We start from the raw sequence: 19,006 nt of genomic DNA, 5'->3' as shown, positions 1-19,006 counted from the left end.
TCATTTAGGTCATCTCTCAACATCCTGTTTTGTTAAGATGAAAGACCAGCTTCTTCTCCTCTTCAAATACTTAGAATCCTCAACTGTCCTGCAGTGTTTACAGCCTTGCTTTTGAATATTTATTTTCTACTGAATTTTTAGTAACATACTTATTAACTCATATATTGAGAGGCTGCATAGATTCTACAAGTGGCCTCTCCAATTCTGTATGAATGCTGGCATTTTCCTTTAATTTTAAACTTAGTTATTTTGTGTGTGTGTGTACATTTCAAACCTTTGTTTATGGATGCTTGCTTTGTTATTTTCTTATACTACTTTAAACATTGCTTTGAGGTTTGAGAGTTTTGCTCACCACTACCCAGATTTTTCTCCCGCTCAGTGGCTTGTGGCATATAAACACTCTGAATATATATATTTTTCTCTTGCCTTCAGATCCAGCCTCATTACCTTATGTTTCTAAAAACTGAATAGCATCAACTATTTATCTGCCAGTGATCCTACACTATCCAGAAGCACTCAATTTTATTTCACCCTGTGTCATCCTTATGGACAAGCTATAAAATGTGATACCATTTACTGGCCCCATCTATTATGTACCAGCTTTAGGAATTAAATCGTTCCTTTTTCTGGAAATAGACTGCTATTAAAAAAAATCATATTCATCATGAAATAAACATGGCTGTTCTCTTTTAAAATATAAAATAAGAATTTTGAAACAGATATGAAAAAGGAATCAACTGGTTTGAATGTTGTCTTGCTAGCATCAATGTCATACCTTTTGCACTTTACGAGATGAAAATTACAAATGGAAAAACCATAACACTTGATGATTCTACTTTGATGCCATGAAATCCCCCACTGGCAGTGGTGGCTTTTGCTCAGGTGGGTGTTATGAAGTCCCAGGTTTGATTCCATGTAACTCAGCGAGCCTCACTCTGGTTCTGTACACATGGGGAACTGCACTGTCAGCCCTTGCAAGGCTCAGTGGCCAACACACCATTTCTACCAAAACATTTAGAAACAGAGTGTATTCTGTAAGAGGAGGGGATTTATATCATGATGACAATCAGTGAAGAATAGCATGTTGCATTTAGCCTGGTGTCAAACTAAAATCCAGAATTTCTTCCAAATGGACAACTCTTATCTTTGAGCAGATGGAGCCAGCTATTCCAGAAGGCAATGTGAGCTAACCAGTGATATAAGTCCATCAGGTAACATGCAGCTGTTCTTCAGCAAAAATGTTAGACGTATAAGAAGCCAAGTTGACATTTTCTTTTTTTTTCTTTTCTTTATATTTTTAATTTTAATTAATTTTATTTTATTTTGCAACCTTAAAATCTTGGTTCTCTCAGCTAATTTGCAACCAAAAGGTACTAGTATGGCTATTGTCAATCTTTACTCTCATCCAGTAGCATTCTGCTTTGATGATAGTTTAAAAATAAATGAAGACAGTAAGATAGCATTGTGCCCTTTGGTAGTCAGTATAATAAAGAAGCTGTGCAAATGAGACCATATCGTTACAGACTACCAGGCTTCAAGGAATCACCAGGCAACATAAGCTTGCTATTGTTTTCTTTGATGATACACCCAAGGTATCAGTATCTTAATTCTATACTTGAGATTCTACCTGTTTTTTACAGAGATCTTTATTACTTCCCAAAAGCTGAACCAGAAAAAAGACAATGGTTTCCAAATAACGTGGTCTGAACAAATAGGCATGCTCTTCATTTGAGGGGTGTTCTTGCCATCCCTGGACTTGTTTCTGTTTCTCTTTCCATCAGTCAGACTAACATGCTCTTTTGGTCTCACCTTAGATTCTTGCAATCAATTTTATTTCCTGCCCGCAGGCTCTCTCCTTTGCAGTAAATCTTATACACCCCTAACATTAATATTCCTAAATCAAATCCCTAATTATAAAAAATTATATCATTCCATTCATCAAAATTCTTCTGTGCAATCCCACTGGTAAAAATGAAGCCAGAATCATAAAAATAATTATATCTCTTCCCCATCAATCAGAAAAAAAAAGTGTTGTCCTGATCTCTCAGTAGGGGAATAAAAAGAGCTACTGTTGTCTCGCATTTGTGGGCATAGTTGTACTTGTCTCTGAGCTCCCTTTTGCAGGATGCTCTCAATAGCTTGGTAGAGGCTTTCAGGGCAAAATACTTTTTTCTTAAAGTATTAACTGGGATATGACATTAATTAAACAACCTGTACTGATTAGATATTATGTTAATTATACTATTTATTTATAGACTAGGCTATTAAAAATAATTTCAGTAAGGTTTGAGGACACATACCCTTAGACAATGAACAGATTTTCAATGGTATACTTAATCTTAGTCTCTTGGTTAAGTTCACAAGACAGCACAGAGAATAGATGTGAAGCAGAGACCCTGAATTGCATTTCACCAGAGGCCCACCTCTCCTACCCATATTTTTCCAAAATCCATATCTAGAATTGTTCTCAAAGCACTGTGAGATGATGTGGTTAGAAGATGAATACAACCCACTCTTATTTATATTAAAAATCAGTCTTTTGGAGTTTCTTTCAAATACAGGGCTGCTTCATTTTAACCTTAACACAGATGGGAGGCAGGTGAGTTAAAGGCTTCTCTCTTATTTTTTTGGTGTGGAAAAACTGTAAGTTGGAGAAAGGATCCTACCCTGGGTCCTACATAAAGTTACAACTGACACAGCCAAAATTGGAACACACATCCCCAGACTCTTGTGCTCTCTCCACTGCACCTTCTGAAAGATGGATGAATATCTAATAGGTAGATAAAATGATTGGGGACAAGCAAGAAAGAAAAAAACAACTGTATTAGACATTAATGCTGCTCTTACTCTGGTTTATTTTTAATGCCATGCCTTTTAAGATACTGTGAGTAATTCTCTAAAGTGAAACCAGCTTTACTTGAAATCTAATGCATATATGAATGTGAAGAATCATCCTTTTGCATTTAGTCTAACTACAAGCATTGAAAAATGAAAGAGAAAATTGGTAAAAGCTCAGATTTATTTTAAACCATCACTTTTAACAGTAGGAAACAGATAAAAGCAAATACCAGTAGTTTTCCTTTTGGCTTAAAATGACATTTTCCAAGATGTTATTAAATTATCTTCGCATTAATAAACTTAAGTAGTTCTTAAAGATTTTAAGCTAAGACATATTCAGATCAGGAAGAGCAATCAAATTATGTTTAAATGTAAAGCACACCCATGGAAAATATTACATGAATATGTTTAATATACATTATAGCCAGAAGACTCCATCCAAAGTCAGAAAAGAAATACAACTAATGATAAATCTATTCTGAGATTTACTTTTAGGGACAGAACCTGCTCCCCTGAGATATTTTTATACATTAAAAAAGAATCTCAAATCTAAGAAATTTGGCCATGATTTTTGCTGAGGTTATAAATTGGTGATGAGCGGAAAAAAAACAGACTCATCTAGTTGAGTCATTTAATTTTTTCTTCCTTTAAAGCAGGCAATTGATATAGTTCTAATCAGTAATAATTCATTAATAGCAGAAATATCTTACTTAAAGCACATGATCTGTAGATGAGCCTGCTGCATGTTCATGGGTGATTTTTAAAAAAATTTTATTTGAAAGGAAACTCAGAAAAACTCACTGTCTGGCTCCAAGAAAAGGTTTAATTATTGCAAATGAGTAATCATCTACTGTTGTAATGAAAAGGAACAAGAAAACAGATAGTATTTTTCTTACTTTTTACCCCCATTTTTAAAAAGTGACTGGAGCTGACACTCCAGAGATCATTTTGGAGTACAGAGCCTATATTGTGGACACAATTTCTTAAAACAATTTTTTTTGTAACAGTGAATTTTATTTTATATTTTAATAAAATAACCCACAATTGTAGCCTTAGCAGTAACCACTGAATTGGTTAAAAGGTTTCCAGTCTTCTGGTTTAAAAAAATGTATGGGATATACTCCCTATCTCTGTATATTCTTTGGGGAGGCAAAACTAATTTACATGACAGAAGTAAAGAATATTTCGTGCTAAATTAAAAGGCATGGAATTAATTACAGTGCTTAGGACCATCATATATGTGATAAGGGGCAGATCCTTGGAGGTCGGGAATGTTTTAGAGGTATATCATCTATTTATTTGATGGCCATATCATGAACTCCTTTTCCCCAGACTTTCAATAATGTTTAGCTAAGAGAACCTTATGTTCGAAGGAAAAAAGGAAACCTGAGCGAAAATTTTCCTTCAACTTTGAAACAAGATGTTAGAAGTTTAAAGATTACTTATTCTTATAAATCATTTTGCAGCCATATTCTCAATTTGAACTTCCTATTGAAAAGCTTTGTAAATGCTTGATGTATCTGTGAGGAAAGAGAAGAAGGTGACAGAAGCACTGCTTGTGCTACAGATGCTGCCTGACAATACTGCCATCCTTTCACATGGTTTTATTTAGCTATTACAACTATCTCTCTGTAAATGACATTTAGGATTATTTAAGATTATGTTGTAATCCTTTTAATCCTCAGTGCTTTAAATTTCAGGCTAAACACCAAAGAGCAAACTAGCACTTAGCAGGAATGTTTAAAACATGTGATTTGAACATAAATCTTTTTATTCACTCTTTCCCTGATGAAGACCTAGTGTTGCTCTTAAGTTAACTAAGAAAACGTACCACAGTTCGTTACAAATCACCCGGTTGCTAAATGCTTTCTCAAGCTACATCAAACTTGTGATGGTCCTTGACAATTATGCTAAATGCAGAATTGAACAAAAGTTAGCAGCAATGAACATTTACTAGTTTAACTTAGGATGTGTATGACCTTTTCAATAAGTAAAATACATCTTTCAGTGTTGGTATGTATGTGTGTGGAAACGACCACTCTATTTCCTAACGCCAAGCTATTAGGTGTGGATATATACAGACACATATACCATATATGCACCATGTATATGCATTATACTTTTTAAACACATATTATGACTCGCTTAGGTATATTTTATTATAGAAGTTGCTAATAATTTTTAAAAATATATTATTTATTGTTAAGGCCAGTTAGGGCAAAAACTGTTCTGTTATAAAATAGGCAGATATTCTTGAACTCAGCCAGTGAACATCATTCTGATTTACTGAGAGTAGCTGAACACCAAACTTAATTAATTAATGCTGTCACAGTTACATTATCACGTACCAATCAAATAAGATTGAATCTACATCGAGTTTAATAACTTTGACTATGAAGAAAATTTGACTTTTAATATAAAAAGAAAGTGAACAACTCAAATGTCCAAATGACATATACAAAGGAAACAAATGAAATCCATTTTTTGTGTTACAGATGTTTGCTTCTGAGTCTTTCAAGCATATCTCAGGCACATGATTTTTTGTTTGTTTTCCTCTTCATTTTAAGTTCAACTTCTCTAGAGACACTGTAATTACGTGGCATATAATTGCTAATCCATCAACTTTTTAGAGATAGATTTCAAATTTTAAATTATTTCTAATTTTGCTCTTCTTTGATTTTTCTTGAACCAAAAATCTCAATAGTCATTTGCTATCTGTAATCTATAATTCATAGACTGAGATTGAACACCATGCCTAATTCAAACTTGGAATTCTAAAGCTATTTCTGATGTAGCACATCAGCTAAAGCTGTGATGGTCTATTTCAATGAGGAAGAAACACTTCATTATTCTGTAGGTAATGTAACCCTTGCACACACACACTCAAATACCCAACAATGCCTTAATGCCATGTTTTTGAGATATAATCATGTTTATTCTGATTATTTGAGAGTTATACCAGCTAATGTACCTAATCAAATATTGATGCAAGTCATCTAGATTTAGCTCTCTGGCAAATCCTTCCTGATGCTTTTTCGTTAACAGAACTATAAAAGCTATTTATATTGTTCCTCTCAAAAGGTTTACTTTCATAGGTTGTCACTATGGATACGTATTAGCAAATTTTACCTACGCTCATGTGTTTAGGTGATGAAAAGATTTCAGCATGACAGGAAAACCACGTGCTTCACCCCAAAAGGAAAGAAGCAGGAAATGAAATCTGAATCTTTCTTCAGTTTTGTTATTCGCAACATCTTTATCATCACCTCTTGTTTCTCTAAAGGAAACCATACGAGACAAAAAAAGATAAGCTGGATATAAGAAAACGGAAGTCCCATGAACTGCTCAAGCACCTTACAAACAAAACTAGCTGGCAAGATTTCACCTCCAAAAAGCTACCAAAAGTGAGATTAGTTTTAATATCTTTGGAAGTACCTACATTCAGAAATATGAAAAATGAGTAAGATATTATAAGAGAGGTAGTTAGTCACACTCAGAAAAGGTTAAGATGAAACATATTATCAATATAGGTGGTTTAAATATATTTAAATTTTAAATATGTTTAAAATTTAGCTATGTAAATTTTAGCTATGTAAAATTATACTTAAATATTTTTCTTTCATAGTCGCAGCCCTGTACCCATCATACATATTTGATTATCATCCTCATTCGTGATCTAACTAAACTCTTCATAAGGTTACCAAGAAGAACTGAAAAAGTCTTCCTTAGTTCAACTCCAAGGGTTTCTATTATCCAAAAATTATGTCAACGTCAAATTTTAACATCTTTATTTTATAACATTGGCGATTAGGATGCTAAACTCACAATACATAATAAAACTAAACCACTTAGCTCACCCTACCCAGTTCAGAACTAGCCACATTGATTATCTAGGTTGTCACAGAGGCTAGGATTATAACCCCTAAATTTTCTTATTGAAAGCATAAAAAAAAAAAAGCCAGAAATTGGGAGACAGAATATATCACTGATCGATAATTCCTCACTCTAAAACAAAATTTAATTTTATTTCTTGATGCTGTAAAGTCACTTAATCACTTTTGGCTTTAGTCCTTTGATTTCTTGGCAAGTATGTTTAGTTTTCTTTTCTTTATTTCTTTTTTCTTTTTTTTTCTCCTTTCCCTCCTTTCTTTCCTTCTTCCTCTTTTTTTGGGTTAAAAAAATCTCTACTATATAAAAATGAATACCTAAATAGAATTCAACTACAATCAGAAAAATAAGTTATTCCATAATATGTTGAAAGTGTTTTTTTTGGTTTTTTGTTTTATTTTTTTAATTAACATGAGTCCAAATTATTTGGCTAGACCTGACTTAGCATCTGGAAAGTGCAAAAACAAACTGAAAATCAGTTTTTTCTTCCCAGTGAGAGTTCAGATAAGAAATGTCACCTACCTATACTTCTATAAGACCCAATACATTAATTTTAGTGATGCATTTAAGAACAGAATTGACTTTTCTTCAAGGGCTAAAATGGTCTCAGAAGACATTTAACACAGTAATTATAATAATCTAGTTCCTACTAAGCGATATAAATTCTAAAATATACCTATAAAGTTACTGGTTACTTTGGAGATATAAAAGTAAATTAAATGTCATATAAATACATAAAAAAGATCAACTTCCATAATCTGAAGTTATTAATTGCCAAAGGGATTTTTAGTAACATCCTATGTGAAATATTGTTTTCCCATTTCCTTTCTTTCAAGGATTTCATCTGGCTTTTTCCATTCAAAGGAACATAATTGAAATTATTAATCACAGTTTTTTTCCAAAAAATTACATTATACAATACGAAAAATCCACTTTTTATAACTGTTCAGCTCTTTCCATCCCCAAGTTACACTGGTAAAAATAATTTATGACTGGAAGGCAGGAATGGCAATGAATGCAAATAGTTTATCATAGTTAGTGAATCTGAAAGTCCTACATTTAATCTATTTAAGCCAAGCATTCTAGGTTTGAACCCCAAACAGCTATCAAATACACTGCAAAATTCAATGACTTTTGGATATATAATTAATCACCACACAACATATATTTTGTGTTTACGTAGCAATCAGTCACCAGGGAAAAACAACAAAACAACCAAAATTGTTTGTTTGAAGAGAAGCCAGTTTTTCACAATGACCTCCGCACCAGTTCACGCACATGAAGACATCATAACAAGGTAGTCTTGTTTTGATTACCCAAGAGAGCACGGATTTAGAAAGAATAGGAATAATTTGAATCTATGTAACATTCTTACCTGAAAGACGTTCTTTCTGCTTGATTTTTCCTTGGCCCATTCAATATGTGCCCCACACAAATCCACACTTTCTGGTTTATGCCCGGTTTTCTGTAAACAAAAATGCAATAAGGATAAAAAGCATACAACACTGGTGACGCATGTCAGAAAAAAATAAAAGTTTATTGACTTAGCAGCTATATATTTATGGTATAAAGCCTTTCTTCTTTTCTTTCCAGTTTCAAATAGATATCCTCACCCTCATGTTCACTGCAGCATTATTTTTAATAGCCAAGACATGGAAATGACCTAAGTGTCTATCAATTCATCAATGGATGAATGGATAAAGAAAATGTTTTATATAATATAATGTTTTATAAATATACACATATATACACACACATGTAAGTCAGACAGGGGAAGACAAGTTCTGCATGATCTCACTTATATGTGGAATCTAAAAGTCTAACTCATAGAAACAGGGTGGTTACCAGGTGCTGGGGTAATGGGAAGATATTTGTCAAAGCGTACAAACTTTCAGTTATAAGATGAATAAGTTCTGGGGATTGAATGTACAGCATGGTGACTATAGTTAACACTTTACTGTATACTTGAAAAGTGCTAAGAGAGTAGATCTTAATGTTAAGTAGATCTTAAATGTTAGAACCACACATCCACACACACATAATGGTAATTATGTGAGGTGATGAATGTTACTAACTAACCTTAGTGTGGTAATCATTCCACAATATATATGTATATCAAACCACCACACTGCACACCTTAAAGGTACACAATATTACTTGTCACTTATATCTCAATAAAGCAGAAAAAAAAGAAAAAAATTAATAAATATTAAGTGCCAACTGCATGCCTTTTAGGAATTCACTTTTCAGACTTTTAAGACTATACACATAAGTATAACATGTATTTGTACTCACTAAATTTAATTTAGATCAAATAGGTTATAGCATGTGCTGCCTTTTACACAATACAATGTGAGTGTTACCTAAATGCTGTTTTTACTTCAGTAATTCATAATAATCAATTAATGGGTATATGCTCTGTATTTGTCTTCACATTTTCATTTAGTTCAAGTGAATCGCACATATAACTTTAAATTTGGATAACTCCAAACATCAAACAAAAATTTACCGGTTTGGGAAATTTCCTTACTATTTTTAAAGAAAGATAAGCCACATTTCAGAGACTTCAATTATTTTCATATGTTCTGAGCTGCTCTAGGGTTTCCCATCGATAAATTCAGTTTTCTCAAGCCATTTTCAATAGACTACTTTAAAATTTTAGAATAAAAACTTATAATATTTTTAAACAATATTATTAACAATATAAACTTTAGATTAAAGCATAAAATTATGGAATAATGGTAAAAATGTTATAAGAAATCTGTCCACAATTATTGCCTCACAGCCACTATGTTCTATTAGTTTAAAAGAAATAAACTATTTTTCAGAAGAAGCTAGAAATATGGGGGGTTTTAACATAAATTGTGAGATTTTTTTTATTTTTGTCAACTCAAAAAAATTTTTTGGAAACATTGTACAGGCCAAGCGTAACTTTCCTTCAGGATAAATTCAGCTGGCAAGAGAGCAATTGATAGCATAGCTTTCCTTTGATATTTGGTAGTAACCTCATGAAAAACTAATCAAGATGAGCATGACTCTTATGGATGCTTCAGACAGTGAAATATTTTTACTGTTTTCCCATATTCTGTCACCCAGGTGATCACTGTTGTGGAAAATCTCAAAGCACAATAATGATGCTCATTGTCAAGTGATTTACGACAGAAAAAATTAAGAAAAATCTGCTTCTACAGTTAATTGAATTACAGGACACTCAGAACCCACAAAAATAATCATCAATAAGCATATGTTAAAAAAAAAAAAAAAGGATTATCTTCCCCACATAATGCAGTCGGGAAAAAAAAAGATGGGATGATTTTACATAAGAAGAACTTTTTATGGGCCAAACACTTCTTTATGTGTTTTACGGCTATCAATTCTTTTAATTCTTAAAATACCTGTATGAAGTGGGTACTATTATTATTACCACATTACAGGTAAGAAAATATGCCAGGATGATTAGGCAAGATTTCCCAAGATAACACAGGTAGAAAAGGAGCCAGGATTTAAATGTTAGCAGTGCCCCTCCAGGGTCTGTTTTTAACCACTATATAGTCCTTGAAAATTGAATACACACTATAATCATATTCATGTTAAAACAAGAAAGATTTTGAGAAAAGATATGCCTTTCTTAGTAGACTAGTACAGACATACTTATCTTGTTTCTGTCCTTCTCTTTTAAACTTGATCTTCCCATTGGGCCTTTACGCCACCTGTTTACCTGGAATACCTCCCAATCTTCACATGGCTGACTCCTTCTTCTCCATCAGGTCCCAGCTAAATGTCACCTTGTCAGAGGTCTTCTTTCTGACTGTCTTATATAAAATAATGGCATTCCAGGACTCCTGATGACTCTCTACCTCACTATTTATTTTAATTTTACCACAGTTCTCCTCCTAATCGAAATTAATGCATATATAGTTTTATATGCTGACTGTCTGTTTTTCTCCCACTAGAATTTAACTCCCTGAGCTGGGACCCTGCTTGCCTTTCCCGCCACTATTTTTCCAATGTATGGAACAGCGCCTGGTACATAGTTGCTGTTCAATGAATATTTACTAAATTCATGAATGAAGGAAAGTACCAAAATGCAACTAGTGTTTGTGCTTTGGAAGGAAAGTTTAGGCATCTCAAAATTCTCAATTTTATACCATTAGGATTTGTATTTGGCTTAATACTTAAGCAGTCTTTGCTTTGTGATTTGGCAAAATGATAAACAGTTTAATGGACTCATGTGGACTGAACCTAGGATTTCACATAATCGTTCAATAAACATTTACTGTATATCTACTAAGTCTCAGTGTGTTGGCCACTTTGTTGGCTTATTCAGAGATAAGATACTGACTTTTCCTTTAAGAATCCCACCCTAGCCTCAGACTCTGTATAATTATCTACAGACTCTCTCTCTCTAGGGAAAGAGCTGGAGGAGACTTACGGGTAAAAAGCAATCTAAGCTTTGCCAGTGTGCTTACCACCTAGCTTTGCCAACATCTACCTGTTTTCATCAGCATCACATGCTAAATTCTATGGCTTTGGCACCTGGCTTGGGTTTATCTCAATCCAAACTGTCCATCTCTCTTAGTCGCCTCATAGTGATCATTCATGTGACCTTGATCCATCTCTTACATTCTTCATGAACTCACTGCTTCGTCTCCTCTCCACATTAGCAATCTTCATTCTGCTTTTCGCCTAACAAATCCCACTTTCTGAGTCTTCCTTACTCCCACCCTATTATACTTGGTTTTGAGGTTACTGAAATCTGCAGACCTTTGTGTGTTCTCCCAGTCTCTTAAGCCCTTTTTGATTTCACTGCCTTTCATGTCCAGACCTGTGCCCCTGATTCGGCAGTCAGTTCAGCCTCTCTCTCTCCCCCTCGTTCAATGATCCACTCCACTCTCTCATCCACTTTCTCTTCTTCTGTAGTCTTCCTCATATTCCTCAATAAATTCTAGAGAAATGCCTTGACTACTCAATGTAGTAACATCACAAATAATGGCCACCTACCTCAGCTGGGCTTTTGACTCTATTTAGCAACACTTTCATTATTATTATTGTGATAAGGACACAACGTAGCCATGAAATCATTGCCAAGACCAATGTCATGAATACTTTGCAAACTTTTTACATGTTTCTAGTCAGTTTCTATTCTTCCTCATGGCACCTCTCTCTCAAAGCATTAATTAACTTTTTCAAGTTGGTCCACCAAATGTATTACTCATAATTCACAGAGATCACAGAGCCCTTGGGATAGAACATTCACCATTCTTCCCACTTTCCTAGTTAGTTTGTGTAATGAAAATGAACAGACAAAAACTTTAATAAATTTCAATATGTCTTGCCCTCTGAAAGCTTTAGATCAACTGCTCATTTATTCCTGACAACAATTTTGTGAAGTTAATACCACTGCCTTCAACTGACACATGGAGAACTCAAGCAGGGGGTGGTTAAGTGCCTTACATAAGCTCATGCACTTAATAAGGCCTCAGCTGAGATATGAATTCATTTTTCTCTGACTCCAAGTCCCAAGTCCTTGATCACAACACAATACACTACCTCCCCTCCATACCTATCCTTTCTTCCTACTAGATCATATAATGCCTTTTTCAGGTCCAAAAATAAAAATAAACACTTTCTGTTTCTTCCTTGTAAGTGTCATCATTTCCCACTTTTGCTTCTGGTTCCCAAAATTCTGGACCTGGGTCTGTGACTCTGGTTCACCTGTCTAATGAACTCCCATACCTGGGCATGACAGTGACATCTATGAGCATCAAAATTACCATCAGTGCCATATACTGCATGAACTCACAATGCATGTCCTGTTTTGCCTCAGAATAAGAGATGCTCCTTCTTCAGCCCAAGGTTTTTCCTCTCTAGTTCCTTCAGCCCAAGGTTCTTCCTCTCTAGTTCTAATTCCATCTAATCTCATTCCTTGTTTTTCTCTCAAGTAGATTATATCCTTTAGCCTGTGATCACACTCAAGTCACTCCTGTTTAAAAAAAAATAGAAGTAGGCAAGCACCAACCCCACAACTTCACATTTTCTCAATCTCACCTATTTCCTTTCATAATTACCAGGATTCCTCAGTTTCCTGCAGTCACATTCTCTGTTTGCTCCCATTCCATTCTCTTCTCAACCCGCTGCAGTCTTTTATTCCCCTCCTTAACTAATACAACACATCTTAATCATTAAGGTCAACAGAAATAGTCTGATGCTTTCTCTCCCAACAACATTCTACTTGAACTCTGTACTATGAAATTCTGCTGACCCATTTCCTTAAAACCCTCTGTCCTTCAGTTAAGGAGACATTTTCTTTCCAAATTCTTCTTTCATTTTTTATTCTTTTTCTTTTCTGTTTTTTTCACTGACTTCTCTTCCTCATCCCATTTCTTAAATGTTAGTAACCCCTGGTTTATGGTTCTAGGCCTTCATTATTTCTCATAGTTTACATACTTCCTGTGGGTTTTGGTCTTGCCTATGGTCTGATCCATCACTTATAAATAGGTGAACCACTCCCCAGTGGTTCCTCTGATCCCCAGAATCTATTTTCTAACTAACTATCATTAGGAAGTAGCACAGACAGCTCTGTGAAATCACTGTCTTTTCCCCAGACTTGCTCTCTTTTTTCTACTGCTCTTCTTGAATCATTTCTTATCTCCTTTACTTTCTTCACTTTCTTAATTCTCCTCTTTCCCTCAATAACCACAACTAAAAGGTACAAAGCTCAAATTCCAGAACTAGATCACAATCTCATTTGAGTTCTTATTTTCTCTCATCTGAATTCCTCTCCTCACTGTTTCCTCTGAACTCAGTAAAAACCATTACAATTTATTCTCCAAATTTTGAATTTTTTTTCTAAAACATAAATCTCACAATATTTCTTCTAGAAAACTTATTATCTATAGGTTAAGGTACAAATCACAAATACAGGTTTCTTCTCATTATCCCCCAACCACCTTCTCAGTTCCATTCATCCCTCCTTTCTTCTATACACCAGCAATGCTGAATTCAAGGCAGGTTCCAAAATGCAACATGCTTTCACAACTCTCTAACTGCGGATCTGAGGATGCATGCACCCGTTTCATCTGGTAAACATTTATTTCTCTCTTCGATCCACTCTCCTTGCCTGCCATCTGCCCCAATCCTGCTCATTTTCATGTTTATTTCTCTCCAAAATAACCTCCACAAGGCTCTCCTTCACCTCTGCAGGCACAATCACTCACTCCTCACTATTTCCCTACTGAAACACACTTTTTTTTTTTACAATGTGTTTTGTTATCCACACATTGCAATTGCTTTCTGATGTGTCTCTTTCCCCAGGCTACACAGTCAGAGAACAAGCTGGGTTTGTCTTATAGGTCTTTATTTTCCCAAAATCTAGCAAAGAGGCCTAAAACAAGCACTCAATAGAAATTCGATAATCGTTGACTGAATTTATGAACTGGATGGAAAATTATAATAGAAAGTTTCCATATTAATTCCAATGCATTAATAAATAAATTTAAAAATACATCTCGAATTATAGTTTACAAAATGAGAAGTATTTAGGACATAAAGTCACAATATTCCCATTTATACTGACCTTTAATAGGAACTGATCTTATGGCAAAATTGAAGCAAATAATAGAGATTTTGGGTGAATTTAAAAGTATGTCAGGAAAAGCTAGAATGATTTTGTAAAAGACAAGCAAACAAAAATATTTGCATCAAGACAAGAAAACTAAGATAAGTAAATGAAAGATGATATAAAAATGATCCTAATCGATCATTCACTTTTACAAAGTTAAAGCAGAAAAACCTAGGCCTGAGGAACAACTTTGGGGACGAGGTTTTACTAGTGGGGAAAATTATCAGTGTTTAAGCGTTGTTAAATATTGGAATAACTTGTTCAGGAAAGTTGTAGAATTTATTTGGAAGACAATCAAGATTTTATTCAAGAAGTCTGAAATTAAAGAATCCTTTAATAGAAAACACATTTCTGATCCTAAAGCTATAAAACACATGAAAAAGCCTGCTGAACTACATGATGCCAATGTATTACATTGTACATCATTATAAAAATGTACTTTTAAAAATTGACGACATATAAATTTAAGTCTAAGAGGGTACATATATCTATTCTGGGTAAACAACATATAAATGACTGATTTAAAAATATTTAAGTAGAAATATTTAAAAGTTACTGCTTCTGGACAATAAAACATAAAAGCCTCTTTGTTGGAGAAATGTGAAGTCATTAAAAATTGATCTTCGGTCTTGTCCACTTCTGATTTTTATTATTCTCTTAGTCTATCTTTACCATTTCCCAATAACAGCTGACAGGGTATTCTCTCCATAATATATTTTTCTCTGACTTAGATTAAACCTTTGGGATTAAGTTTCCCATTTTTCTTTATGGGATATTTGGGGGCTTTTAATGTATATTAAGAAAATATCAAAGGCCAGATGCTCTTTTGCTTGATGGCATTTTCCATGATGAAGATCGGGCATGTGTGTGGGCAACAAATCATTGGGCCACTCATTCTCATACCCTCATTACTAGATGTGGTTGAAAAAAAGACAAGGCTCAGATTTTATGAAACAGGTTATTAGCTACCATTTTTTATTTTGGATTAATTGCTATTCCAGAATATAGACTCAGATTGTCCTTATCAGTTTGAAACATGAAACACAAAATCTGTTTAGAGGAATTAAGTTTTATCACATAACTGGTTTTGATTCTGGAAAATCAGTCATGGAGGAGGATAAAACTCACTTATAAATTCTCATTTGGGCAAAATGATTTAGGAAAGAGTGCTGAATGGATACCTGATCTTATTAATGTCTAAAGTATGGCCGCTGTCAACACAGAAGAGGATACTTTGATTGTAAAATGTGGGTTTTATGTATATGAATATAAATGGTGTTAATAATAACTGAAATTGTTTCTCCAGTGAAATTTCTCAGTACATTACAAGACCAAATCAAACCAGATTTTCAGAAAGGCAAAGCCTTGTTAGTTATTTGGGGGACTAGAATGTTATGTGTTTGTTTACTTTGTTTATTTGTTTGTTGAGAAAGTATTCTCTCCTTTCTAAGAAGAATTTATTGCATGTATTCCTGAATCAAAATCTTGCTAGAATAAATAGCTTCTATTTAATCTATGCTTGTTGCATGCTTATATTGCCTTAAATTTATATTACATAAAAACTATTTAATTCTGCAATGTGAGTAACTTGGGCACATTTTTGATGCCTCAGGCACCCCCTCAGATTCCCTCCTTAGACCCTCATTCACTCAGTCTGCCTCAGCTTTCCCTGTAGATTACCAGCTCTGCTTGGGCCCATATGGTCCCACTTCCTATGATGACCAGACACCTCCTTGGAATGCAAGGCCCTCTTGGTTGCCAAAGTGCAGACAGGCTTTTAGCTCCCTACCACTTCCAGATTTGGATGAAATGCTACTTTATAGGATGTAGGATCTGACTTTCTGAGTAGCCATCCAGGGGTGTACCCAGGATCTATATAATACAGGGAGTAAAGACTGGGTGATGAATTTTAACCAAAAGGAAGCAAGAAATGTGAAGAAACGTGACCAATAGATTCCTTCTCCTACCTCCATCCCTTTCTCCTACAGACTGCTTCATGCTTTCTCCAGTTTATGGGCAGCTACTTTGCAAGTCAAGTGGTGCACCTGCCCAGTGGTTCTCTGTGTCTCTTTGCGGCTCACTGCAGAGTACTAACTAGCACGATAACACATCCTCTCTACTATTTCCCATCATCTCCTTTCTCACTTCCTTTTTACTTCACTCTCTGTGTCCTGGGCTCATGCTTCCCAATTAATGCATGGGTGCTTAATTTGGGCTTTGTTTTCTAGAGAATCAGGACTGAGACAATGGATGTTACTCCCCTGTGTCAGGGAGGGATAGCTCTCCACCAAAATGTGTGCACTGCTCCCTCTTCAGCAGTCTAGAGCTGTCACTGGAAAATAGCTCACCAGCCAAAAGCTCCATTTTTTTTCTATCCCCCTTGGCACCACCCAGTGGCCATATTACTCATTCTCATCACTGGAATGTGAGCCAGAGCAATGTGAGACACTTTTGGGCTTTCCTATGCTTGCTTAACGTTTCCTTCATCTGCCACTAGGGGATGACAGAACCAAAAGATAGGAGAAGCACGATGCAGCAGAAAGCTGGCCAGGAGTATCTATTTTGGCCTATGGTATGAGAAGGAAATGGGGTCCTGAAGAAATTGTGAATTATATTTGGACAGCAAATACAATTACCTGAAAAAGCTTTGTATTATGGAAGACAAGGATTTTGACGTATACTGTCATTAAGTGGCAGTTTGTATGTTTGAATCCAATTCTATCTGGTTCCAAAGTCTGTTCTCTTAACCAATACACTCTATTGCTTCATGTAATAATAACAACAATAATAGTAAATGCAACTAATATTTATTACCTTTGTTATGTGCCAGGCATGCTACATCAATTTTCTCACATAATCTTACAATAGTTCTATGAGGTAAGTACTCTTATTAACCCCATACTACAGTTGAGACATCAAAGAATTGTAGAACCAAATAAAATGTGAACCTGGGATTCCTAACCCAGGTGGTCTGACTTAGAAACCCCTATTTCTACCTAATGTGGTATAATGCTTCCCAGAGCGTTTCAATTTAGTAGTGAATTTTAAAGGACGAATAAATACATATATTCAGTAAATTTAAAAATGCACTCTGGAGTAAAAGCCCATTTTATCTTAGAGAAATGTAAGCTCTAAATCAGATGTATTACATTGACCAAAATGATAAACCACAGAGAGCCAAGCTTCATAATTAAAAGAGTTTTCTGAAAGAGCCTAAGGTGAGGTTTATTGGACAGTAAGCTATTATCCATTTATAAAGCATCCTATCGATTTCAAAGATTTTTGTGGTTATTAAAAATTATGTAAGATACAGAATTTATTGTGGTTAATGGCCAAATCTTGAGAAAATTATAACCAGGGAACATGGACATCATTTATAGTAATATCGATCACTTGATTTCACTTTTTTCCTCACAAAGTTTGTGTTAATAAAACACTAGAATTCATTTTTCCTTTTTTCCTTTCTTTCTTTGATCTGCACCTGTCATCCTTCAGATTTTGGACTGCTTTTTCTTTTTCTTTTCATTTTTAAATGTATGATGAGACTGTGTGACAGTGCAATCTATGGCTGTACTAATAAGCTGCCCCAACGTTAACCATGCTGACTTTGCCAGAGCATTATTATTATGAGAATTTAAATGACCTTTGTTAGGCTAAGATTGGTAGATCTATTGTTTGTACCTCCATTTTTGTGATCTTTTTGAGCAGGGATCCGAATAAGGGTTTAACACTTACTCTGCAAAGATAAAATCATTCCATATTTATTTTGTACGGGATATTCAATAATTCATGAATAGCCTTCTGATTGAAACTATTTTCATCTTTTTGATAAATCACTTCATTTTACTCCCATAAATAAGTCCATTTTGTTATTAAAGTCATGCTACATTGAATGAACATTAAATATACTGCATTATTTAATTAATGCTTGTGCTCATTATTTGCATTGGAAGTAAACAATATTAAGAAAAAGTAAACAAATTTTTTTAATGAAGCCTTTTATATTACTCTTTTTTTTTTGCTTTCAACGTTATGGCTGAATGAGTGGTCTAAAAAAGTTAACAGTTTATTAAATGCCTTGGAAAAGTTTTCTGTCATTAAAAGTAAAATTTGCCAGTGTTTGCCTGTGATTAGAAGTGTTAGTAGAATGTAAAGTGTAAAACATAAGAACCCCAAAAATCCCAGTTACATACACAATCAACATGCAGGCTCCATATTCAACATACTGGCTTTAGAACTGTACAATCTGAGGGGAGAAATAGTGCCTAAAGTGTTTATAATACTTCTGAATTTATGTCAACAGTGACACTAAGTTTTCTGAATATCATGTGATAAATATAAAAGGAAGTAAGGTCCACTTGGTCTGATTTTTAGTGAATGTGGAGATGAGAAATTTCCTAATCAGAAACAGAATTTGCACAATGCATTTATTTCAGTATGGTGCCACACTGAACATATATTCTGGAGTCACATGAAAACACCTCCAGGTTTGCTACTGGTGCTCACTGATGTGCAGATACACCCATGTTTTCGGCACAGCATATTTTTTAGTTGTACTTAGATGAATTACCCTGTTTGCTCTCTTTGCAGAAATGACCATACTGCTAAAAGATCAGGTCATAGGAGAATATTAATATATATTCTGAGTGAGAAGATGCC

General features: G+C 34.5%; 1 protein-coding gene across 2 annotated transcripts in view; it reads right to left on the bottom strand.

The window, feature by feature from the left end:
* The window catches only part of ARHGAP15 (Rho GTPase activating protein 15), a 652,966-nt gene that overhangs the window by 498,593 nt on the left and 135,367 nt on the right, over positions 1–19,006 (bottom strand). For both annotated transcript variants that reach the window (XM_057745532.1, XM_057745533.1), the window contains exon 6: positions 8,102–8,191. In XM_057745532.1, the coding sequence (XP_057601515.1) occupies positions 8,102–8,191 (90 nt within the window). The remainder of the gene's footprint in view (positions 1–8,101; positions 8,192–19,006) is intronic.

The sequence above is a fragment of the Hippopotamus amphibius genome, chromosome 8, assembly GCF_030028045.1.
Source record: "Hippopotamus amphibius kiboko isolate mHipAmp2 chromosome 8, mHipAmp2.hap2, whole genome shotgun sequence".
Taxonomy (NCBI): Eukaryota; Metazoa; Chordata; class Mammalia; order Artiodactyla; family Hippopotamidae; genus Hippopotamus; species Hippopotamus amphibius.
This window is presented reverse-complemented; position numbering and strand designations above follow the sequence as displayed.